The 25,870-nt window shown below is 53.8% G+C and overlaps 1 protein-coding gene across 3 annotated transcripts in view; it reads left to right on the forward strand.

The window, feature by feature from the left end:
* Positions 1-10,575: 10,575 nt before the first annotated feature.
* The window catches only part of ATOH8 (atonal bHLH transcription factor 8), a 41,379-nt gene continuing 26,084 nt past the window's right edge, over positions 10,576-25,870 (forward strand). Inside the window, exons 1-2 of one of the 3 annotated variants that reach the window (XM_069583161.1) lie at positions 10,576-11,766; positions 23,564-23,755. In XM_069583161.1, coding sequence (XP_069439262.1) covers positions 11,017-11,766; positions 23,564-23,755 — 942 coding nt within the window. In that variant the 5' untranslated portion in view covers positions 10,576-11,016. The remainder of the gene's footprint in view (positions 11,767-23,563; positions 23,756-25,870) is intronic. The other 2 variants (XR_011255645.1, XR_011255644.1) reach the window with 2 other exon arrangements.

Here is a 25,870-nt window from a genome sequence, read left to right on the forward strand (position 1 = left end):
GCATGAATCTGCCCTCTCCACGGCAGACATTGCTAATCAGTTACAGCGTTCATTCCCATGGGACCCGGGTGCAGCCTCAGAATCCTTTTCAACACAGGGCTTCGGGCAGCCCCTACCAATCAATTAGATTTGGCATGCATGATGAAAAGCGTTTGTCCTCTCGGTGCCCTAGATGATTCCAAGCCTCCCTCCGGCTATGCCAATCTAGGATTGCAACTGATTAAGTGTGTCTGAGGACTCAGCCCGGAGACCACCAGATCGACAGCTGTCCCTGGGGCTTCCCAGGTCTGTGGGGCGGCTGTGGTAGAGCGGTACCTTTTAAATTTTCCTCACTGCTAATAAACGTGCATTGCGTCAGCTCCACTATGCCCCCCATGGGCTCCAGCTGCCGCCATCAGAGAGGACTTTTTCAGAGAGTTGTAAAAATAGTTTTTCAAGGAGCCTGTACAGAAGAAGCAGCCAAGCCTTTTTTTTTTTTTTTTTAAATTTCCTTTCTTTTCTGAGGGAATGGGGGAGATGGGTAGGGAATACTTCACAATGAAGGAATGTGCTCCTTGGGGAATTGAAAGTTGTTCTCCTAAAAAAAAAAAGTTATCACACACTGGTTTCTAATCTAGCCACAGAGCACGCCTGTGAGTCTTGGTAACGGCTCCCAGGAGATCACTGGCTTAAGCCAGTTCTTGTTAGGCTGTTGACAACTAGGTCCTGATGAGGGAAGCACTGATTGGCCCCTGGCTCGCTCTCTGCCCGCCCCCTGACTGATCAGGCTTTGGGTTCCAGTGGGCTTGATGGCTCCATGACAGAGCTTTTCTTGCCTGCAATAGGGGTTAGGCCTGCAAGAGAGTTTTCTTTCTGGCCAGTGAACTTTTCACTTCTCCCCGTTGTGCTCTGGATTTGGAAGAGGCTTAAGACAGACGCTGAGATGTTAGAGGTGGGAGTATCTCCAGGTAGGCAGGAGCCATCACCTTCCTACTCGTTCCATTTTACAGATGAAGAAACTGAGGTTTACAAGGGCAGGGGGACAGAGGAGGCAGAAACCCAAGGGAAGGGTACATAGCTGGTCCTGGGAGGAGAATGCATTTTTTGACACCTAGATCAGCAAGTCAGAACTTTAGGACAACTCTGACAACATCCAGCCTGGAATTTCTCAAACCCTGAGCAATGTGTGCTCCTGTCTTAAAAGGTGACACCTTGTCACAGAGCCCTAGGACATCGCTATACTCTTAGGCTTTATACTTTCAATTTTTATATAACTATAAAAAGAAATAAATTAGTAAACAAAACTACAAAGGTGATGTGCTTCCCCAGTGGCTCAGCGGCAAAGAATCCACCTGCCATGCCGGAGTCACAGTTCACCAAGTTCAATCCCTGGGTCAGAAAGATCCCATGGAGGAGGGTATGGAGACCCACTCCAGTATTCTTGCCTGGAGAATCCAATGCTCCTCTGTCCATGGGGTTGCACAGAGTTGGACACAAATGAAGCAACTTAGCACACATGCACACATGCACAAAGGTGATACAATTCAAATGAACAACATGGAGTAAATGATGGATAAGGTTGTTTTACTGAAACAGAGCACAGAGAGGGCAGAGGAGGAGCATAGGAGAAGCCACTGAAGACCCAGACTTCCCCCATCAGAGCTCATTGGAATGAAGGAATCTGGGGGACAGTGTGATGTTGGGGGAGGGACGAGGACCAGAGAGCGCAGGGCCAAGTCAGATGCTGGTCAGGAAAAGCACAGAGCCTGAGCACCCTCATGTCCTCTTGGGGGTGTGCTCTCCCAAGTCTCCTTGAGGCTTGGCTGTCCCCTCACTTCTTAGCAAATCCCCAATGTCAAGGTGGGGCCCTGCTACCGTCCCCTCTCTGCTCTGCCATCTTACCCCCCACAGGGAGGAACCCTCACTAGGCTCCATGAAAGAGTGGGTACCCCTGCTCCCTGCTGCTTCCTGTCTACTGCAGGTGGGAACGCAGGCCAAATGGATCCCGTAGATATGTAAGTGGATCACAGAGTGTGTGTCAAGGAGAAAAGGAGTATGGTTCCAGTTGTAAGTGGGTGGTGAAGGGAGGCCTTAGCGAAAGGTGACATAATAGGAGGCTGAGAGAAGGCTAGGGAGTAAGCTACGGATATTTGTCAGGGAGGAGGTCTGCCTGGCCAAAAATCCCTTTGTCCTTCCAGCCTGGTTCAAATGCCTCTTCTTCAGGTGTCCCTGGTGGTCCAGCGGTTTAAGTATCCACCTTGCAATATAAGGGACACCAGTTCAGTTCTTGATCTCAGAGGATCCCACAGGCTATGGAGCATCTAATCTCCTGCACTGCAACTACTGAAGCCTGAGCTCCTAGAGTCTGTGCTCCACAATGAGAAGCCACCGTAATGAGAAACCACACAAGGGAGGAGCCACCACTCGCTCCAACTAGAGGAAGCCCACGTGCAGCAACAAAGTCCCAACCCAACCAAAAAATAAATAAATATAGTGAAAGTGTTAGTCGCTCAGTCGTGTCTGACTCTTTGCGACCCCATGGACTGTAGCCTGCCAGGCTCTCCTTTATCCTTGGAATTCTCCAGGCAAGAAGACTGGAGTGGGTTGCCATTCCCTTCTCCAGGGGATCTTCCTAATCCAGGGATTAAACCCAGATCTCCTGCATTAAAGGCAGATTCTTTACTGTCCGAGCTGCCAGGGATCTTCCCAAATAAATATTCACACAAACAAAAACCCAAATGCCTCTTCTTCCAGGAAGTCTCTCAGAATGGTTCTGCCACACTTGGAATTCCCAGAGTTTTCCCTGAAATGTGTGTCGCTTCAAACTGTGTCTAACAGCTCTTAGATTTGTATCATCTTTCTGCTGGACCCGGAGCTCCTTGGGGTGGTCACCTCACGCCCTCTTGCCAAACGTCAGCTCCCCGAAGCAGGGTTTTTTGCTTTGTTCGCTGCTGTTTCCCTAGACTCAGTAAGTGTCTACAAATGTGCACTGAATTTCCACAGGTGGACCAAGTCACAGGTGGGACTTACCTGAGCTCCTGACAACAGACCCCTCATGTCTCCATCCCAGTCCCATCATGGGGCCTGGCCAGGTGCAAAGTTTGTCGAGCGACTGAATGACTGCTGACTTGCACCCATTGTCCCCCATGTTGTTTATCAGGCCAGGAGACACGAAGCCAGAGAGAAAGACAGTGAACTCGACAAACCACCAGTTCTCGGGGGTCACAGCAATTGTTTCTAAGACATGATCAACTCTGGATCCACTGGCTTCTTCTATCAAAGCAGCTGGTTGAATAGTTGAGTAAGACCTGGTCCAAACAGAGCAGTGAACCTCCCTCGTGGCTCAGATGGTAAAGAACCTGCCCCTAAGGCAGGAGACCCAGATTTGATCCCTGGGTCAGGAAGATCCCCTGGAAGAGGAAAAGGCAACCCACTCCAGTATTCTTGCCTGGAGGAACCCACGGACAGAGGAGCCTGGTAGGCTATAGCCCACAGGGTCGCAAAGAGTCAGGCAAGACTGAAGTCACTAAGTACACACGCATGCATGCACACACGTGCACCAGGATTGCTCTAGATGCTAGGACATAGCAGTGAGCAAGGCAGGTAAAAATCCCTGCCCTCATGGAGCTGACATTCTAGTCCAGGAGACAAAGAAACAAACCCCCCAGTAATATATATGCATATATAATATGTCAGATGATGGCAAGTGCTTGGAAAACTAAAGCAGGGAAGAGGCAGAAGATTCTGGAGGGTGGGGTACAAATTTTATGGGGTGCCCAGGGACAGTCTCACTGAGAAGGTGACAGAGGCGCCAGAGAAGGATGAGGGAGTGCGTCACAGGCTACCTGGGGGAGAATATCCCAGAACGAGGGAATAGCCAATGCAAAGGCCCTGAGGCAGGAGGGAGCCTTCTGGCTAAGTTCAAGGTATAGAAGAAGCCCAGTGTGGTGGGAGCAGAAGGATAGGGTGGGTTCTGGGGAGAACTGAGGGATGAGGTCGGAGAGGAAATGGGAGAAATGGGGGACTAGATGCCAACCCTGGTTCCTGCTGGAATGTTTCCGTTCTCTATTGCTTGCATAACAAATCACCCCAAAATGCAGTGGCTTAACAAGACAATTCAGGATACATTTCCATGGTTCTGGAGGTTGACTGGGTTCAACTGGGCAGTTCTCACTCAGGTTCTCCATGTGGTTACAGAGAGATAGAGGCTGAGGCCAGAAGCATCTGAAGGCAGGTGTTTGGGTCCCTTCCTCCATCACAGAACTGGCAGGCACCCTGGGGCTTCCCATGAGGCCTCTCCTTGCAACACAGTAACCTGGACCCCTCACATGGTGACTCAGGGCTCCCATTGGCAGGAAGCTGAAACAGCCAGTGCCCTTAAAAGCACAGCATCACTTCTACTCCAGCAGGCCTCCATTAGCCAAGGCAGTCCAGGTTTCTGGGATGGAGGAACATACCCCTGTCTGCATGCTTGCAGGTGGAGAGGATTGCAGCCCCTAACACATGTGAGAAAACAAGGAAGTCACCCAAAGGAATGACAGGATGTGTCCTAGGTTTCAAAGGACTTCTGGGCAACTGTGTGAGAACCTGGCACCCACCTGCCTGTTGTACCAGGCTCCCCCTCATGCTTGCTGAACCCCTTCTCTCCGGGCCCGACCCTCCCATTTCCTTCCTGACCACAGGAGTCAGGACCAAGTGTGCCCTGTGGGCTTTGCCTTGTGTAGGCGAGTCTGCTGCATTGACCACAGAGCATGTGCTTGGGCCTGAGAAGGGATACCCAAGCTTATCCCAGAGACAGAGCCCCAGAGAGGGAGTCCTAGAGAGGGGGTGCTAAAGGCCTCCCCGCTTCCCTCCTATCATGTCCTTATCCAGCCCCTGTCCCAGCTCCAAAGTCTCTCAATTTCTCACAATTTAGATGGTCACTTGGATAGAGGGAGCTAGAAGGAAAGCTGGAGAGGGAGTCTGAGAGCTTTCTGCCTGGATGTCTCCTTTCTGTCCGCTGGATCCAGCGTCTTGCTGGTTAATGGTGGCAGTTCAGACACTGTGACTGAAAGGTAGGGAGGGGACTTGGGGGCCACAGGCTGGCTGTATCCTACTCTCTGCTCACTCCCTTGGGTGGTCCTACCCAGGGTGGATATGAGCACAACTCCAGAAGGCAGTGATCATATGTGTTCTGTAGCCTTCTGGCAGTCTAATTCCATTCTTCCTTGCTCGAATTGAAGACACACCCGCTTTGGAACAATCTGGACAGTCGGAAATGGGAACTCCAGATTCAGGAATGTAGCATTCCATGTAGCAAAGATCCAAGGATCCATCTCATTTGCCAAGGAGATGGCAATCATGGGGTGCCACCTGGCAGAGTTATCTTGTCCTCAACCACGGGTGGTGTGTATGCACTAAGGAACTGCTGGGTAGGTTCCACCCGGCAATGCCAGGAGGTACCAGTGCCTGGATAAGATCTGGGATCCATATGCCTGAGATCATCAAATGTCCAGAGGAAGTACCCCTGACATCTGACCCTGACCTGGAGGATCACTGAGCTGGTTCAAGGGAGGCCAGAAGCTTCCCTTGAGAAGAGGACAGCAAAAAGCTCACCCAGCCTGGTGGCACATGCAGGGAAGCCAGCATGGCCAGCCAGAGAGGCCAGCCCTGTACGTGGCCCAGTGACTCACCTGGTCAGATGCTGGTCACTGAGGTCGCAGGAGGCCACAAAACACAGTGGTTCAAAGCTTGAGTTTTGGGGTCAGTTGGCCAGGGTTCAAATCCCACTTCTGTTAATTTTTCCATTGGCAAGTTTTTTTTTTCTTTTTGGTCTAGGAACCTCAGTTTCCTTATCTGTACAATGGGTTTACTTCCCTGGGTTGTTATAAGGAAATTGAGCCTATATAGAAATACAGCCTATATTCACTCCCACTGTGGTGGTATTACTGCCTGGCTTTTGAGCATTTGCTCCCAGTGACCCAAGCCCTAAGCTGTTGCCTTCACTTCCCTTTCTAGCTTCATTCCTATTCCCTAGATCAGCCATACAGAGGATGTGGAACCTCCCAGTGGCTGTTTTTAACGTAGGACTTCCCAGGTGGCTCAGAGGTAAACACTCTGAGTGCTAATGCAGGAGATGCAAGAGACGTGGGCTTGATCCCTTGGTCAGGAAGACCCCCTGGAGGAGGAAATGACAACCCACTCTGGTATTCTTGCCTGGAAAATTCCATGGACAGAGGAGTTTGGCAGGCTACAGCCTGTGGGTTCGCAGAGTCAGACACGACTGAGAGATTGAGCATGCACGCACATAGGTTTTCTAGGGGTGTGTGTCTTGTCCCATTCCAAGCAGGGTGTGAGACCACTTGGGGCCCTGAAAGCCTTTTTACTCTGGCATTTCTATGAATTCACAAAATCTATGTTACTCTCATTTCAGGGCTACCAGTCCTGGTGACTCCGGAGAAGGCGATGGCACCCCACCCCAGTGCTCTTGCCTGGAAAATCCCATGGATGGAGGGAGGAGCCTGGTGGGCTGCAGTCCATGGGGTCACACAGAGTCAGACACGACTGAGCGACTTCAATTTCACTTTTCACTTTCATGCATTGGAGAAGGAAATGGCAACCCACTCCAGTGTTCTTGCCTGGAGAATTCCAGGGATGGGGGAGCCTGGTGGGCTGCCGTCTATGGGGTCGCACAGAGTCGGATACGACTGAAGCGACTTCAGCAGCAGCAGCAGCAGCAGCAGCAGCAGCAGCAGCAGCAGCAGCAGCAGCAGCAGCAGCAGCAGCAGCAGCAGCAGCAGCAGCAGCAGCAGCAGCAGCAGCAGCAGCAGCAGCAGCAGCAGCCGCCGCCGCCACCCTGGTGGCTTAGACGGTAAAGTGTCTGCCTACAATGCAGGAGATCCGGGTTCAATCCCTGGGTCGGGAAGATCTCCTGGAGAAGGAAATGGCAACCCACTCCAGTAGTCTTGCCTGGAAAATCCCATGGGCAGAGGAACCATGGGGTCACAAAGAGTCGGAAAAGACTGAGCGACTTCACTCTAGTCCTGCGCTCTAAATTCTTGTGGCAAGTCAGCTATGCTATGTGTAGTCCAGACTGTATCATACCACCAGAGGGCGCCGGCAGGCTGGTCTTCCTCCACTTTTCCAGGAGACTAAGGGAAGTGAGCCCTGGGTGGCAGGTTTGCCCTTAAGCTGGGGGACCTTGGGCAGTTAGCCTGGACTTTGAAGGTCTGCCACTTGGAGGGCTGAGAATCACAATAACAGGGACCCTTCACATCACTTGGGCTCTCCAGTTCTGGTACATGGCATTCCATCTTATGACTAAGGAAGTAATGCCCAGATAACAAACTACAGCTCAGAGAGGTGAAGGGAGTACTCAAGGCCACATAGCTGGTAAGCGGCAAAGCAGATTCCTCCTAGGCTAGCCTGATGCCAGCCCCTGGAGCCACGGGAGAGGCAGCATGGCAGGGGGAAGGAGCGTGTCCTGGAAGACCTGCTGGGTCTGAGTCCCGTTCCACCTCCGCCCAGCACAGCTGACCACTCCTATCCACTCCCTTCTCCTCTCCTGTTCCCATGGGATCTCAGTGACCTTCTCCCCTGTTTTGAGAGAGTTGGTGACAGGCTCAGGATCAGTGTGAGTGGAGCCCTTGATACTCAACAAAGACAGGTGATTTTCCTGGAGCCCATGCTGGCCTCTCCAGGGACAGTTTTCAGTCCTGCTACAAGACTTCCACGTGCTCCCACTAGCTGTGGACATCTCCAGCCTGCAAGTGCACTCCGAGACTGGAGGCAGATGCTGCGATGCAAGGAGTCTGGGCAGCTGTGCCAGCCCAGAGGCCTGAGGCCACTGTCACTCCAGCTCAGTGTTGTATATGCAGTCTCACTCAAACCTCATGCCAGTTCTGGGAGACAATATTATGGTCCCCATTTTACACAGGAAGAAACGGAGGTTCAGAGAGGAGCTCAGCAGTTCTGGGGAGGAGGACTTGGCTTTCCCCCCAGTCTCTGCCACTGACTGGCTAGATGTGTGAGGAGTGGGCTAGCTGGGGTCTCAGACTCTGTTTGGGAGCTGGCAAATGTAAAGGGCATGAAAGTGAAAGATAGTGTTAGTCGCTCAGCCAGGTCCGACTCTTTGTGACCCCATGGACTACAACCCTCCAGGCTCCTCTGTCCATGGGATTCTCCAAACAAGAATACTGGAGTGAGGGCTTCAGCAAAGGTTTCCTCGGAGACCTTCCTGGGAGGAAGGAAAGAGCAGTTTGAGTATCTTAGTTCCCTGACCAGGGATGGAACTCAGGCCCCTGCAGTGAAAGCACAGGGTCCTAACCACTGGACCATCAGAAGTCCCAGAAACAGTGGTGTTTCAGGACCTCACAAACCTAGGGGTTCAGACAGGACCTCAGTGGAGGATAAGCTGCAGCAATTCTTGGGAGTGAGCAGAGGCCAGCAAGAGTGACAGGGGGCTGTGATGACCAGCCAAGGCTTACAGAGAGAGGAGACCGAAGCCAGTCATCCAAGAGCGAGAAGAATGTTCTCTGCAAAGGGTCTGGGCACTGTGGCTGAAGAGCAGGAGAATGGGGGCTCCAGTCCTTACCCTTGGTCTTCAGGAGAGAGGTAAGGTATGGGAAGATGCTGGGTGTCCAGGGAAGTGGGTGCCTCAGGAAGCAATCACTGTATCATGCTGGGACCGATTTCCAGTGGAAAGAAAATGAGGTTTTGCATTTACTATTCCCAGGTGGCGCTAGTGGTAAAGAACCCACCTACCAATGCAGGGACAGAAGAGACAAGGGGTTCGATCCCTGGGGTTGGGAAGATGTCCTTGCGGAGGAAATGGCAACCCACTGCGGTATTCCTGCCTGGAGAATCCCATGGACAGAGGAGCCTGGCAGTCTACAGTCCATGGGGTGGCAAAGAGTCGGATATGACTAAGCACATATGTACTGTGTTTCAGCCAGCCATAGTCAGAAAATTGCACGCTTCCGTGTGTGTGTGTGTGTTCCTGTGTGTATGCAGACATATGAGGGTATGTTTGATGTCAAAGTCCTCTTAAGTCTGTGATCTCTTTTTATTTCCCCAACCAACTTGAGAGGTTGGCTGCACAGAAATGTCACCCTCAAGGACAGATTCAGAACTCCAGTGGGATGAACTGTCTTGTCCAGGGTCACAGGCCTCGAGAGTTGAAAAGCCAAGCACAATCTCTGCTCCTGCCCTTGAACTTTCTGCCTGGACCCCTCTCCTACCTTCCAGGACACTGCATGGCGTAGGCCACCGAGTCATCTGCCTCCTCACACCCTTAGGGCATTCTCCCCTAGACAAGAGGGGAGAGAGAGAGAGAGAGAGAGAGAAGGCACTCTAGATGAACCCTTTGGTGGGTATAGGGGGTAGGAGTGAAGGACTGAAACCAGAAAGATAAGGATTCCAGTGGCTGAAGAGGTCAGAGCCCCAGGCCAAGGTCAATCTTTTCCCAAACTACTTAAAGCACCCATCACCACCTTAAGGAGAAACTGCTACAGAGAAAGGAACTTTGAGGAGTATGTGTGGGTCCTTGGGGCAGCCTCTGGGGTGGGGGAGTGTGGGGGTGGGGAGGGCTTAGTGAGGGCCAACTAGCTTGACCTTCCCACTCCCCTCCCCAGAATCTCCAGTAGAATGGCACTGAGGACCAAGGGTCTGGGAAGTCACTTTCTGCCCCCTGCCAATAACGGCAGGCACCCGCAAAGCTCTTAGTTTGCACCAGGCTGCTCTAAACGCTTTGTCCATACAGGGTCAGTTAACCTTCACAACAGTCCTGGAGATACAACTGTTACTTCCATTCTACAGATGAGGGAAGGGAAGCACAGGGAGGTTCGGTGACTTGCCCAGTGTTACTCAGTTTGTAAGTGGCAGAGCCGGCCAGGAAATCTGCCTCTAGGAGCTCTTCTGCCTCTGTTGTTAATAGTAATAATAACGGAAGCTTCCATTGGACTGGTCCCTCCCATGTGCCTGGGGCTTAACTTCTCACAGCCACGCTGTGATTTAGGCGTTGATGTTCTCCGAATTTCTCATTTCATAGATGAGTAAATCCGGGCTTAACGGGCAGCCTGGGGTGAGGTGACTTCAGAATCTCACAGATGCTGCGTCGAAATCCGAAGCTTCCACCCTGATGGGCCTCTTTAAAGTCGCTGCGTGACCGTGGGAAAAGCCCATTCCTTTCTGGAGCCTCAGTTTCCCTCCTTTCCCTAAGTCGCTTAGGCTTTCTGCTCCTGGTTCCCCTCTGCTCCAGCGAGTGACCCAGCGAGTGGGACTGCGGTGCAGGGGGGCCTGAGGGTCTTGGGCAACCCCAGAGCCTTCCTCCTCCCCTCAGCCCCCCGTGACCTCACCCTCTTCCAGGAGAAGTTTCTTTCCTGCCTGGCAAGCTGGGGTAGAGTAGCGGGGAGGGCTGGACGTGGAGGTGCTGGGTGCGGAAGGTCACCGAGAGAAGAAGGCCTAGCTCCGATTTGGGGAAGGGCCAAAGGGCCCAGAAGCCATGTGCTCGGGAGCAGACTGTCCTGCGGGAAAAGAGAAGCGCCCAAGACTCGAGGAGGGGGCGGGGAGGGAGAATCGGAGGAGGCAGGTTCAGGGCAGCAGGGCTGGGGGTGGGGGGAGGCAGAGAGGACGCGGACAAAGGAGGCGGCCGGCAGCCCAGCTGTTTTGAAAAATGCTTCCTGTTTCTTTAAAGGCGCTCGCGGCTCGGGCGGCCGGGGCTGGGGAGGCGGCGGCGCTGACTGATCTGGGGAACCGGGCTTCTGTGTAAACTGAGGCTAAACAAACACAGATGGAGCGCAGCGGGCGTTCTCCAGAAACGCTGGCACGGCGGCAGCGACTTCAGATGACACTCTGAGCGCTCCGGGAACGGACAGCCCGGCGGCGCAGCTGCCCCGGGGCGAGGGGGAGAAAGGGAGGGAGGGAGGGAGCGAGCGAGCGAGCAGGGGGGAGAGCTGGCGACTCCGAGGCGCTGAGCGCGGCGGCCGCCCGGGCAGAGCGAGCGCGGCGGGCGCGCTTCCCGGGCAGCCCCACGCCCCTGCCTCGCGCGCTACCCGCGCCATGAAGCACATCCCGGTTCTCCAGGACGGGCCCTGGAAGACCGTGTGCGTGAAGGAGCTGAACGGCCTCAAGAAGCTCAAGAGGAAAGGCAAGGAGCCGGCGCGGCGCACGAACGGCTATAAAACTTTCCGATTGGACTTGGAAGCGCCCGAGCACGGCGCCACCGCCACCAACGGGCTGCGGGACAGAACCCAGCGGCTGCAGCCAGTCCCGACCCCGGTGCCAGCCCGGGTGGCGCCGGCCGTTCCTTCAGGTGGGGGCGCGGACACGGCCGGGGAGCGCGGGGGCGCCCGGGCGCCGGAGGTCTTGGACGCGCGGAAACGCGGCTTCGCCCTGGGCGCAGTGGGGCCGGGACTCCCCACGCCACCTCCGCCGCCTCCTGCGCCCCACGGCCAGGTACCTGGGGGTCCCGAGACACAGCCTTTCCGGGAGCCCGGCCTGCGTCCCCGCATCTTGCTGTGCGCACCGCCAGCACGCCCCACGCCGTCGGCGCCCCCGGCGCCCCCAGAGCCCCCTGTGCGCCCCGCGCCCCCCACGCGCCCTGGGGAAAGTTCTTACTCGTCAATTTCACACGTAATTTACAATAACCACCCGGATTCCTCCGCGTCGCCTAGGAAACGGCCGGGCGAAGCCACCGCCGCCTCCTCAGAGATCAAAGCCCTGCAGCAGACCCGGAGGCTCCTGGCGAACGCCAGGGAGCGGACGCGGGTGCACACCATCAGCGCAGCCTTCGAGGCGCTCAGGAAGCAGGTACCCGCTCCCAGCCACACACCCTCACTGCTCTTGGGGATGGCTGCGGGAGTGGGTGGGCAAGTGGAGGGGCAAGTGGAGGAGCGGGCGGGGTGGGGGGACTTTAAGGAGGATGAGGGTGTGGATAAAAGGGCAAGTAATCCCCGCCCGGTCGGTCCCAGCGCCAAGACGGGTATGGGACCGCCTGGGGCAGCGACCTTTGCCACTCTTTGGTATGGGTCTTAGTTTGCAAAGTAGGGATGAAGGTTAGAGATATCTGGCCCTCTTTACTGCCACTTCCATCCCCTTTGGGGTGACCCTGTCTGCGAGTCTGACTCCAGCCCTCATAGTTCACTTTTATGGCAGCGAATATTTGTCTCCCGGAGTCCCCTGGGCGCAGTGAGGAGTGGAGAGGGGAAATGTGGGAATCTGTCTCCGGTGGGTAAGGGCGAAGACCCTTACCCTTCTGGCAGACCTGGAATGCTGCTGAGGGGTGGTCCTGGTTTTGCCAGAATATAAGTGTTCCGCCTTCGCCTGTCGACCCCTTCTCAGCCCCCGCCTCCCAGCAGGGTTGTCCCTCCCCTCAGGTTGCTTACACACTCTGTACCCCCCCCCCCCACCCCCGCCCCCGGTGTCCTTAAGGACCCTGGCTGTAACCCTTCCCCAAGAACTGGCTGAAGAGAGTCTTTCCTGGAGATTCCCCTTACTGCTGACCTTCAGCGCACATGGAAGAGGCAGGTCTGCTGAGCAGGAACTGGTTGATAGGGCATCTTCAGAAACTAGTTCTGGAGTGGGTTAGGGGCTTCTTAGTTTAGGGCAGGTGGCAGCTGTCCTCACCAGACACTGTCTTCTTGGGGGGATGGGGAGGAATATTTGTCCAAGAATTCCCTGTAGTGCGGATGGCAGTTTTACAGTTCCACTTAGACAGGATTGAGACTGCTCAGGAGTTCTAGGCTGTTCATTTTCATAGAGCAAAGAGAGATCTAAGAAGTGAGTGGTAAGTGCCCTCTGCCTCCACTCCACACAGGGCATGGGGAAGGTTGAGGGGGTGGGTGGATGTGACTATTCTGAATGGTCAGGATTTCTGCTTGCTCTGCAGCTGACTTCCTGTGTGACTTCAGGAAAGTTACTCACCCTCTCTGGGCTTTAGCCAGTAATAAAGGATTTCAGAAAATATGATATTTTTTTTATCACACTTCCTGTGCTTCCTCCTGTGTGTGGGTCGGGCAGTGCCTGTGTTCATCCCTGGGAGAGAAACTGAACTCTTGGGGGAAAGAGGCTCTGTGACTTTTGAGCCAAAGTGTCTCACTTGGGAATGGGTGAGCTTATTAGTCAGTGAGGTAGAGTGGAGTGGAGGGGTCAGATAGCAGTCACAGACAGTTGGGACCCTGGGCAGTGGGCCAAGTGGAGAATTCAGTCTCACCTTCAGGTAGCAGCCTGAAGGATGGAAGGCTGAGATGACAAAGAGATGCCTGTCCACCTGCTCACCTTGAAGCTAGGAAAACCCCCTCAGAAATGGGGAGGTCACGTGCCCAGAGCATCACAGCTGGTGAGCAGCAGGCCAGGGCTGGCACCCAGGTCCTCTGACTGCCAGTTCCGGGTTCTTTTTACTCCTCCAGCTGCCTCTTTCGATGCCGAGAAAATATTCATAGTCTCTGTGTGCTCAACTGCATCTTATTTGTCCAGTGGCTTTAACTTCTTTTAGCAATAAATTCCATCTTACCTGATCTTAACATCCCTGTCAGTTGAATTAGCTTTCCACTTAATGGAATGTAAAACCGGGGCCCGGAGAAAGAAGGAAGGGGACTCTTCCCAAATCACCTAGTGGGTTAAGAAAGATGATAGAAGTTTCTAGAATGCCCGGCTGGCCAAATGCTTCTCACAGTGTTAGCTGTATCAGTGTCGTGGGCCCCCCACCTGGACTTGCAGTATCATTTATAGTTGGAAGGTGGGCAGACACAAGCCTGACTCTCTGAGACGGGATTGTTAATCCTGGTTTCCTTTCACTTCTGTCCTTCTGTGGGAAAGTTCATGGAGCGAGTGCGTGCACACACACGGGTACACACAGCTGTGTGTATACACAATCAGTACCTGTGTTCTTAAGCGCACACCAAGTGCTTAGACAGAAACATCCGCTCCTGTTTGTTGCCCTCCTGGCCTAAAGCATCTGTCCTTTCCCCAGAAAGGCTATCTAGGAGCAAAAGAAATTGCTAGGGCACTTCTGGTCCCCAGAGCCCAGGGCCCAGGACGTACTCACTGCGTCCACAGCCCCTGTCCGATGGGGACAGTCCTGTGTCCTGGAAGCACTCCCCCCTCTGGACCTCAGGTTCCCTCCTGTAGAAGGTGAGCATGTGCATACACACACAAACACACACCCATGTACGTGCCCCTGTCCAGACAGGCTGTGGCTCTGGATTTAGGCTTGGTGGTGGTGGTTTAGTCACCAAGTCGTGTCTGACTGTTGCGACCCCATGGGCAGTACCCCTCCAGGCTCCTCTGTCCATGGGATTCTCCAGGCAAGAATGCTGGAGTGGGTTGCCGTATCCTTTTCCAGGGGATCTTCCCGACCCAGGGATCGAACCCAGGTCTCCCGCACTGCAGGCAGATTCTTTACCAGCTGAGCTACCAGGGAAGCCCTTGGATCTAGGCTCAGGCTTGACTATCTGAAATGGGCCCCTGTGAAAGAAGCGAAAGGTAAGAGTCTGGTTCTGCCTGAAATGAGACCTTGGCCGTTGCCGCGCTGAGGGCCGTGGTGGGACTGTGACTCTGGTCTGGAGTTCCGTTTCCCTAAGCAACTTCCTGGTACAGTGAAGAGTACGAGCAGGGAGCCTGGAGGCCAGCATTTGAGTCCTGTCTCTGCTGTATGCCTCTTGTGTGACCCTGGACAGGTCATTTTCTCTCTGAGCGTCAGTTAATGAAACTGGAAAATGGTGATAAGGCTCACCTCATACACAGCTTCTTTGCAAACATCGAGTGAAGAAAGGAAGGGAGGCCATAGGAGGAATGAACCTTTCTTGAATATCCACAATGTCCTTAATGCTGGGCAAAGGCCTGGACAGATGTAGAAATAAGAATTCTATAATCATTTTTCTTAACAATCATAGAAACTGCCATCAATATGTGGCAGCAACCAAAGCAACTGGGTTCAGTCACTCAGTCATGTCCGACTCTGTGACCCCATGAACTGTAGCATGCCAGGCTTCCCTGTCCTTTACTGTCTCTGGGAGTTTGCTCAGACTCATGTCTGTTGAGTTGGTGATGTTATCCAACCATCTCATCATCTGCCACTCCCTTCTCCTGCCCTCAATCTTTCCCAGCATCGGGGTCTTTTCTGATGAGTTGGCTCTTTGACATCAGGTGGCCAAGATATTAGAGCTTGAGCTTCAGTGTCAGTCCTTCCAATGAATACTTAAGGTTGATTTCCTTTAGGATTGACTGGTTTGATCTCCTTGCTATCCTTTGTACTGGATCCTGGGCTAAGTGTGTAATGTGTATTAGTTCATTCAACAAAATAGGTGTTGTCCCATCCCCACCCCTGTTCCACCCCCATTTCACAGACGGTGAGACTGAGGTTCAGAGAGCTTCTGTAAATTGGTGGTGGTCTCCCAGCCTTTGGCTGCCGCACCAGGCCTCATGGGTTTTGCACTGCTCATCTCCCTGACTTGCCATTCACTAGGCTCCAAGGTGCCTGTGCGCTCTCATTGCAGAATCTGGATTCAAATCAGTCAGTGAGTTGCTCCAAGGCTCAGACTCCTAATAGCTTGGTGATCGCCCTGGAGCTGTCCACCCCCAGCACAAGGAAGCTCGACAGTCTCCTGTTTTGTCCAACCCACCATATTCTTCACCAGGGAAGGAACGGGGGTAGGAGGCTGCCTGGCCATAGACGTGCAGATGGGGGGAGAGAGAGGCCCCCTGGCAGGAGGGTGGGGGGTGGGTATGCAGGGCAGATGGTCAGGCCACATGCCACCAGCCCAGCTGCGTGGGGCCCTCCCCGCCGCCTCATGTGAAGGCCATGTGTGTACAGCTGGGCCTGGCCCATGTGCGGGGCTGTTCCGGGCCAGGTGGGAGGGGGTTCAAGGGAAAGCCTGGTGTTGCTGGGTGGGGGAGGGAAGGGGCCTGAGCCCGTGGGCCTCGGCCTTCCCTGACAGAACCTTCTGGCTCACAGGCTGTGCCTGCCCACAGGGCATCTGGTGTGCTTGCAAGACTTCCTCTCTCCCAGAGAAGTGTAAAGACCCTCAGCACTGCAGGAATGGCAGTCTGGCCAGGCAAAGGCCTGGATCAGCAGGGCAGAGCCCTCAGGACATGCTGAGGTACCTCTGCATAAGTGAAAGTGTTAGTCCCTCAGTCTTATCTGACTCTCTTCGACCCCATGGCCTGAACCCGCCAGACTCCTCTGTCCATGGGATTCTTCAGGCAAGAGTCCTGGAGTGGGTTGCCTTTCCCTTTTCCAGGGGAACCTTCTCGATCCAGGGATCGAACCCAGGTCTCCTGCAGTACAGGTGGAGTCTTTACCATTTGAGCTGTCAGGGAAGGCGCCATGGACTCCTGGGGAATCCTCCACAAGTGAACTCAGGGTGGCCTAGAATGGGGCATGCGAATGGCGCCCCCAGCCCCGCACCTCCCTCAACCTCAGACCCCATAGGATGCCAGCCGTGGCAGCCTGTACCCCACTCCTCAGGGAATGAGGGACAGGCCTGCTTGCGTCCAGAGGGAAGAGAAGTGACAGAAGCCTCTCTCCGGCCCCTCTCATCCAGTCACCAGTGCAGCTGCCTTTTGAACCTCTTTGCAGGGGGTGAAGTACCTTACCTGGCCCTGTGGTCGCGCATGTGCAGTCCCACGTTCCCACTTCGCAGGTGAGGACGCTTACAGAGGTGGAACTGGTGACCAGGCTTTGTCCCATCTGGCTCTGGGCCAGGGCTCATAAAGACTTGAGCCCAGGTTTCCAGGGTTCGGCCTCATTGCTGGGAGTCAGGTTGGGATTTTGTTTAGATGGAACTTGGCAAGGAGCTTGAACGGCTCTGTATGGAGAGACTTCACCCCAGGAAGTCAGAACTCCCTAATATGAGACGATCAGAGAATAATTTCAGTGGAATCAGGTGCTCGGCTGTGTGTCGAGGACACAGTGATGCTGGAGCTCTGTGGATCCAGAAGTCTTGGTGGGCATCTGAGGATGGGTCTGAGGAGTGGGTAGAAGTTGGCACAGAAGCAAGAGGGCTTCCAGGCCTTCCCTGCATTGGCTGGTTGGTTCCTGGCTGTGCTTCTCTGTTCCCCCTCCGAAGGAAATGGCAACCCACTCCAGTATGCTTGCCTGGGAAATCCCATGGTCAGAGGAGCCTGGTGGGCTGCAGTCCTGGTGGGGTTGCAAAGAGTCGGGCATGACTAAGAGACTAACACTCACAGCCCCAGCCCCTCCCTACATATGCCCATGGTGATTCCATTCTGAGGCAGCAGGTGTCCTCATGTCCATTTATTGGTGAGGAAACTGAGTCCCCTAAGCTTGTGGCTCTGCCTAAGGTCATGTGGATGGCCTGGAGCAGAGTTAGGTCCTCAGCATCTCGGGCCAGGGTCCTTCCTGCTTTCTCCCACTTGTTGGAACCAGAAGAGGGTCTGGTAAGTAAGTGGGATGGAATCTCTTAGAGGCACATGGGGCCTTCAGAAAATCCCCACACGTGCTGCCCTGAAGCTTAACAATCTTTTTTATTTTCAATTTTTGTCTGTGCTGAGTCTTCGTTGCTGTGCACGGGCTTTCTCTAGTTGCGGTGAGTGGGGGCTACTCTCTAGTGTGGTGCTCTGGCTTCTCATTGCGATGGCTTCTCTTGTTGCGGAGCACAGGCTCTAAAACACAGGCTCAATAATTGCGGCCAATGGGCTTAGTTGCCCGAGGCATGTGGGATCTTCCCGGACCAGGGATCGAACCCTTGTCCCCTGCATTGGCGGGTGGATTCTTAATCACTGGACCACCAGGGAAGTCCTGAAGCTTAACAGTTCTTGTGGGTTGAGCATCAGGCAGGCCCTTTTACTTTCTTGGAAGTTTTGCTGCCTCAGGAGTTGGAGCCAACTGACCCTGCTACCTCCTTTGGCCTCTGTCCTCTGAGCAAGCTGAACGGATGACTACTGTGGGCTTTCCTGCAGATGGTGTGGTGGCTGGGCTCTGGGCCTTATGTGGATACTCAGAGAGGTGATGCACTAAGGCTGGGGTCCCACGAAGTCCAGAACTCTCCAGCCCTTGCTCAGAAGTGTGGGCTGCCCACCTCCACACCATATAGATACCTCCACTTTAAAAAGCACAGGCACCACTTTGCCAACAAAGTTATGTCAAAGCTATGGTTTTTCCAGTAGTCATGTATGGATGTGAGAGTTGGACCATAAAGAAGGCTGAGCGCCAAAGAATTGATGCTTTCTAACTGTGGTGCTGGAGAAGACTTTTGAGAGTCCCTTGGACAGCAAGGAGATCAAACCAGTCAATCCTAAAGGAAATAACCCTGAATATTCATTGGAAAGACTGATACTGAAGCTCCAATATTTTGGCCAGAGCTGACTCATTGGAATAGACCTTAATGCTGGGAAAGATTGAAGGCAAGAGGAGAAGGGGGCAAAAGAGGACGGGATGGTTGGATGACATCACTGACTCAGTGGACATAAAAGTTTGAGCAAACTCTGGAAAATAGTGAAGGACAGGGAAGCCTGTCATGCTGCCGTCCATGGGATTCCAAAGAGTCAGACATGGCTTAGTGACTGAACAACAACACCAAGATACATCCGCTGGAGAAGGGCATGGGAACCCACTGCAGTATTCTTGCCTTGAGAATCCTATGGACAGAGGAGCCTGGCAGGCTACAGTCCATAGGGTCACAGAGAGTCGCACATGACTAAAGCAACTTGGCACGCACACACGCAGATACATCCACATCCCCAGGCAGTTGCTTCTGGCTAATTGGAAAGAGCTCAGCTAAGGTGTGACTTCAAAACCCAGCTCATCTTTCATCAGCTGAGAGATACTGGAAGTGCTTAAACTCCCTGGGCATTAAATACCTCTCAAAACAGCCATCCTTGGCCTGGCCTTAGTAGATTGCAGGAAACAGCAGGGGGTGACCAGGTTCCAGCATCCATGGAGGGTACACAGATGTTATTCCCACCTTCCAGATAAGAAAACTGGGGCTTGGAGAGGTGAAGGTGCCTGTCCAAAGTTACATCCTACTGTTTGGGATTCAGATCAGCTCTTTCTGCCTTACCTTGACCTCCTAGAATCAGATCTGCATTAGGCCAGGGTGCTCTGAGCTGGGTTTCTTGGGGGGCCTGGTTGCTGCATCCTGGGGCGTGGGCACGAGAAGGACCTGGCATTAACCAGGTGAGCTGAGGAACATCCGCCCTGGAGAGCAGGAGAAGTCAGAGTGAGCTGCCAAAAGGGATCCTTGGTGTGCCGTATACAGCCACCTCGGGCAGCAGGAGCTCAGAGAGCCTGGTAGCCATGTGCTTTCCTTGAGTGATAGACACACAAGCTTGTAGCTCCAATCAGGTCTTAGATGAGTGACCTGGGGCCCAATATGTCTCCTCTCTGTTTCCTTGTGTGCAAATGGGGTAATGGTCTTTATTTGGGGGAATGTTTCAATGGGCTAAAACTACCTATGAATAGTGACCACAGGGCCAGGTAAACAACCAGAGCTCAATACATGGTTTTCTTGTTAGACCTGGACTTTGAGAGAAGCAGAGGGGCAGAGTGACAAATCTGGGACAAAACTGGCTCAGAACTTGGCACAGGAGCTCCTAGGTTGGCCTTGACCTCATCTGTTGCTCTGTCGTCCCACAATGACCCCAGATCCCCACGAGCAGATCCCTTCTGAGAGCCCTGCTCCCGACTGGCAGATGTGCGTACATGCTAAGTTGCTTCAGTCGTGTCCAACTCCTCGCAACCCTATGGACTGTAGCCCTCCAGGCAACTCCTAGAGTGGCCCCTGGGTGACAGCACACTAGGGCCTGGGTCGCATAGCTGTGCCTACTGTCCAGAGCCTCCACAGGCAGGCCCTCCCTTCCCCGGGTGCAGAGGAGAGTGGTGGCTGGGCTGCTTCTGAGACCCCTGCCACTCTCCTAGGACCCCCAGGAAACGTTTTGTCCCACGGACCTTGTTTATTTGTTCAGGCTGATAAGCAGGATTCTCTGGGCTCTGGTTGAGAACAGGCAAAGTGCATTGTTCTGCAAGCTTTTTTTCAGATGGATTTGGTGGCGTGGTCAGAGCTTGGGGGTGGGGGGCAATGTACGGGAGTTGGGGGAGTTGGCAGTCTCTCTTTCTCCTCCCTGCCCCTCCCTGGGTTTCCCAGCCTGGTGAGGGGCGAGTCCTTGGCTGCTGGAGGATGTTGAAAGGTGACTGCAAACCTTGCCTGGGCCCTGGGCTGTGGTCTCAGGACCCTGGGGGTGAGGGCGGGTAAGGGATGAGCAGGTGCTACTTCCTGGCTCCAGATCTGCTTCTCACCCTCTCTGGGGCCCTTTCTAGGAGACTCTCTGCCACACCTACGGACATAATGCCCCTGACGGGCAGTGTAGCGCATGCGCAGTCTCCTTTAGTCCTTCCCACATTGTGCGGCCAAGCCTGTTAGTGATATAACAAGGACACCCAGGCCCAAAATGATCATGTCTCTTGCCCAGGGTTTGTGGCTAGACCAGGAGTTAGCCCAGGTGACCAAAGGATGTACAAGCTTCACCTCCACACCAAACACCTAAATCTTCGTCCTCGGGGAGAGAACAGTTTTGGAGAATTCCCTGGTGGTCCAGTGGTTAGGACTCTGAGCTTGTACTGCCAAGAGCATGGGTTTAATCTCTGGTTGGGGAACTAAGTTCCCTTAAGCCACATGATGTGCCCTGCTCACAAAAAGAGAGAGAGAAGAGAGCATTCATTTGTTCATTCAGTCCCTCACTGGACAAATCCTTTGGAGGCCAGTGATGGGCAGGATCTGTGTTAGGCTCTGCATACAGAGACTTGCCCCTGACAGCTCACAAGGAGACTGACCATTAAATGACTCACAGTCATTAGGGGTTAAGAACAGATGGGGGCGATTAGAGCATCATCAAGGGCAGGTACCCATAGCCTCTGGTGTAGGGCTGGGGGCCAGGTCAGGGAAAGCTCTTGGACACAGTGAGCTTTAACATGGGCTCCATTTGTGGATGCATTTAAAGTTCTCATCTGAAGCAACTCTCTCTCTCTTTTAAAAAATTAATTAATTAGGTTGTGTCGGGTCTTAGTTTCGTCCTGCAGGATCTTTTGTTGTGGTGCATGGACTCTGTAGCTGCAGCATGAGGGCTCAGCCGCTCCAAGGCAAGAGGGATCTTCATTCCCCAACCAGAGATCGAACCCATGTCCCCTGCATCACAAAGTGAATTCTTAACCACTGGATCACCAGGGAAGTCCCTGAAGCAGCTCTCTTGTTTATGCTGTCTTGATCACAGCACTGTTGACATTGGGGGCCAGGTCATTCTTTGCTGTGGCCGCGCTGTAGGATCCTGAGCACTGTAGGACATTTAGGAGCATCTACCCACTAGTGATGATCAAGAATGTCTTCAGGGCTTCCCTGGCGGCTCAGTAGTAAAGAATCCACCTGCTCATGCAGGATACACAGGTTTGATCCCTGGTCCAGGACGATTCCACATGCCGTTGGAGCCACTAAGCCCGAGTGACACAACTTCTGAGCCTGTGCTCTAGAGCCCGGGAGCTGTAATTACTGAGCCCACATGCTGCAACTAATGAACCCCGTGTGCCCTAGAGCCCATGCTCCTCAGCAAGAGAAGCCACTGCAATGAGAAGCCCGTGCACAGCAACTAGAGAGTAGCCCCTGCTCATTGCATCTAGAGAAAAAGCCCAGGCAGCAGTGAAGACCCAGCACAGCCAAAAATAGATAAATAAAACTAAAAAACATCTGCAGACATTGCCAGCTGCTGCTGAGCAACGATATTATCCCTGATTGAGAACCACTGGTCCAGAACAGTGCTTCATGTGTGTGTTGAGTGATCCTGCCATGGGGACCCCACTCACTGTGCGATGAGGGTTAGTCAGTACCAGGTATCAGTGTTGGGGATGGATATTGCATATAGCTCCTGGAGAGCCATAGGGAGGAGGACGCCACAGCCTTGGTTGCTGGGTATGCACGATTAGCCATTTAGGTGAACGACGCATCAGAGCAGCTCTATCGGTTAGCACGTGTCTAACCGACAGGTGGACTTTGTAGTGACGTCTCCACATTACAGGGGCTTCCCACGTGGCACTAGTGGTAAAGGACCTGCCTGCCAGTGCAGGAGATGAAAGAGACTCAGTTTCAATCCCTGGGTTGGGGAGATCCCCTGGAGGAGGGCATGGCAACCCACTCCAGTATTCTTGCCTGGAGAATCGTATGGATGGAGGAGCCCTACAGTACATGGGGTCGAAAAGAGTTTGACACGACTGAAACAACTTAGCATGCATGCTCCATGTTTCGACACAGATCTGTGCTGCAGTCCATGTAGCTTTTTGCTCAAGCAGTGGAAACATTGGTGGATGATGTTAGAGACTCCATCTCTTCACCTGATACAAACCACTGTGCCATTTGTGACTGTCCACTCACCACCTGATGTGAAGAGCCGACTCACTGGAAAGGACCTTCATGCTGGGAAAGATTGAGGGCAGGAGGAGAAGGGGGAGACAGAGGATGAGATGGTTGGATGGCATCACCAACTCAAAGGGCATGAGTTTGAGCAAACTCCCAGAGATAGTGAAGGACAGGGAAGCCTGGCATGCTGCAGTCCATGAGGTAGCAAAGAGTCAGACACGACTGAACTGAGTGACTGAACACCAAGTCAGTGAGGAATGTCAAGGATGTCGAGTCTGGTTGGAGCTGTACTTATTAGGCACTTGTTGTATGCCCAGCAGCTTCCCAGGTCCAGAGGTCAGAAAGAAAAAGAAAAGCATAACCCAGTCACGTGTGGGCCTCCCAGCTGAGCATTGTCACTTTCCTCTGATCTGTTCTGAGGGTCTGGGTGCTTAGCTCCGCTTTGATGTTAAAGCATCACTCTTTTTAAAAATTAATTTTAGTTAATTTTTGGCTGTCCTCGGTCTGTTGCTGTGTGCTCGCTTTCTCTAGTTGCAGCGAGCAGGGGCTACTGTCAAGTTGCAGTACACGGGCAGTGTACTTGCAGTGGCTCCTCTCGTCGCACAGACTCTCGGCACTCAGGCTTCAGTGGTTGCGGCTCACCGGCCCTAGAGCTGAGGCTCAGTATTTGTGGTCCATGGCATGTGAGATCTTCCCTGACCAAAGATCGAACCCATGTGCCCTGCATTGGCAGGTGGATTCTTACCCACTGTACCCCCACCGCGGTCCATAACCTCAGTCTTGAGTGTAAGTCCTCTGATGGTTGAATCCAGTTAGTGTTTGTCGTCAGACCCCAAGTGTCCAGCAAGACAGGTGTCACTGAATGAGAGAACAGACTCTCAGAGCAAAAAACATCTGTTCTGTCCAAGATTCCTTCTCAGGGAGACAGGGGATGGAACTCTGTCCCAGGGGGAAGCGCACTGTGCTTCTTGATTACTGACATTCGGGCAAGAGCCAAGCCTGGCTTTCCTCCTGTACAGCCTGGGAACATGGATGCCGCCCGGGGGTTGTGTGTCGGTGTAAACAGCAGGTGATTAGAACAGGGAATAAAATCCGGGTGGAGAGATCAGACAAACCACCTCTGCCGCCTGACCGTTCCCTCCCCAGCAGTGGCATGAACGGCCCCACACCTTCCTGGCCAAGGTGCCCCCTGGGCTTGTTCTCAGCAGAGACCGGGCAGCCCCTGCTGACGTCTTCTCACCCACCAGGTGCCGTGTTACTCGTATGGGCAGAAGCTGTCCAAGCTGGCCATCCTGAGGATCGCCTGCAACTACATCCTGTCCCTGGCGCGGCTGGCCGACCTCGACTACAGCGCCGACCACAGCAACCTCAGCTTCTCCGAGTGCGTGCAGCGCTGCACCCGCACCCTGCAGGCCGAAGGCCGCGCCAAGAAGCGCAAGGTACGCGCCAGCCATGCGGGCAGCAGCCTGTGGGGAGGAGGGGGAGGCAGCGACCGCAATCCAGGGCGCCTCTTACTTGCATCCAGCGGCTTCCAAAGGGACCAGCAAGACCAGCCTCTCGGAGGCTTGCTGGGATTCATGTCAGTTTCAGTTTCCTTGGGCCCCTGAGATTGTGTGTGACTCTATTCCTGGGGCTTCCCAGGTGGTGCTGGTGGTAAAGAACCCGCCTACCAACGCAGGAGATGTGAGACATGGGTTCGATTCCTGGGTTGGGAAGATCCCCTGGAGGAGGGCATGGCAACCCACTCCAGTATTCTTGCCTGGAGGATCCCAAGGACAGAAGAGGCTGATGGGCTACAGTCCATGGGGTGGCAAAGAGTCAGGCACAACTGAGCAACTTAGCACACAACACACTGGTAATGGGGCTCCTGGGTACCAGGGCCAGTCCCCTTGGGCCTCTGTTTGCTCATCACTTAAATGAGGACAGCTTAACTCTGAAGCTCTTTCTGGTCTTACATGTTCTGGTGCTGAGTTCCCCACTCAGCCCCTGATTAACATCATATTAGGGGGAGATCTCATGGGCTGGTAACTGGCCAAGAGAGCCCTTCGGTATGTTTTCGCACTATGACTTGGCCTGTGGGTTTTCTGAGGCCGTGCATTAAGGCAAATCATGTTCATTCATTCTGAAGGGATTCATAGAGCCCCAGCTCTTTGCTGAACCTGCTGGGCAGGAGTATAAAAATGATAAACATGTGGTCCTAGCACCTCTGTAGCTCACAGGATGCTCAGAGACCCTCTTGCATCTGGATAAGGGCAGGAGAGTATAGACAGGAGGCCCCAGAAGCCTTTGCTGGGTATGGGAAGGCCAGGCAGAGGAGGGACAGGCTGCATTTCCTGCCCAAGGGAGTTAGAAAGATCACCTTTGTGTAAGTGGTGTTTGAGCTGGGACCAGCAGGACAACCAGGAGGTTGCTGAGCAGATGAAGCAGGAACAGCATTGGAAACAGAGGGAACAGTGTATACAAAGCCTAATGTGTTTGGAGAAATATGGGCAGGAGGAAAGGTGTTGGGCACAGCTTTGCTTCCCAGGTGGCTTGGCTTCCAGCATTTCCAGTTGCGGGTCATTGCCAGGCAATGCAGAGCAGGGCTTCTGATGCAGCCCTCTGGATCTCTGTGCACACAAAGCTACAGGGAGAGAGACATGCTGGGACCCAGTCCGTACCTGTAAGAAGGGTGGAGGTGATTAGAGATGCCTGACTCCTCCGGGCATGTAGGGATGGGGAGAGCGGTGGGGTGGGGGGCAGTGACTCTATCATCCTCCATCTGTTCCTCCTTCCCCTTCCTCCTTCCTTCCTGGCCCCCCACCTCCCCTTTCAAGGAGGCCCTTCTCTGGGCTCTCCAGGCCTTCCAAAGGCCCCTTCAAGAGGCTTCCAGGCAGAGAGACCCTTGTCGACTCTCCTGCCCACAGCAGGGAGGAGCCTAGCACATCCCCACTACCAGCCACTGCTGTGTTGATGGCATGTTGCAATCCTGGCAGTGATTTAACGTGGACCAATTAGGTGAAATCTTCATCTAGTGGGTGAGAAAGGAAGTGCCACTGGCTGCTAGCAGGGCGGCTTTCCTCTGGAAAGTGACATGGATAAATTAAGGGTGTGATTGATGGCTCCATGCAGCGCTCTGTGACAAAGGAGGGTTGTAAACTCTGGGTGAACTTCCCCTGGCATTTGGGCGGTCGGAGGTGTGGATGGGCAGGGTGGGCAGGCGCCATTTCCCCCATTTAAGCCCCTCGTCCCCACCCCCACCCCAAGTCCTCCCCTCACCCACCAAAGGCCAGAGTGCTGCCCCCCTTCCCTGTTCTGTGGAGCAGAGTGTCCTGGGCTGGGGAAGAGGAGAGACACTTGGAAAGTGAGAGGAGAAGAAAGGGGAGTGGGGTGACGATGGCCAGCAGAGATGAGTTTTTGGCGTCCCCTGAAATCAGCCCAAATCTAAGACACTTTATAGCCCATCTGGTCCAGCCTCCACATTGTCCAGATTGGGAAACAGGTGTTAGATGGTGGATTAGAGCATCAAACAGGCTTCTCTAGTGGCTTAGACAGTAAAAGAATCTGCCTGCAAT

The sequence above is a fragment of the Ovis canadensis genome, chromosome 3 (assembly GCF_042477335.2).
Source record: "Ovis canadensis isolate MfBH-ARS-UI-01 breed Bighorn chromosome 3, ARS-UI_OviCan_v2, whole genome shotgun sequence".
Classification (NCBI taxonomy): Eukaryota; Metazoa; Chordata; class Mammalia; order Artiodactyla; family Bovidae; genus Ovis; species Ovis canadensis.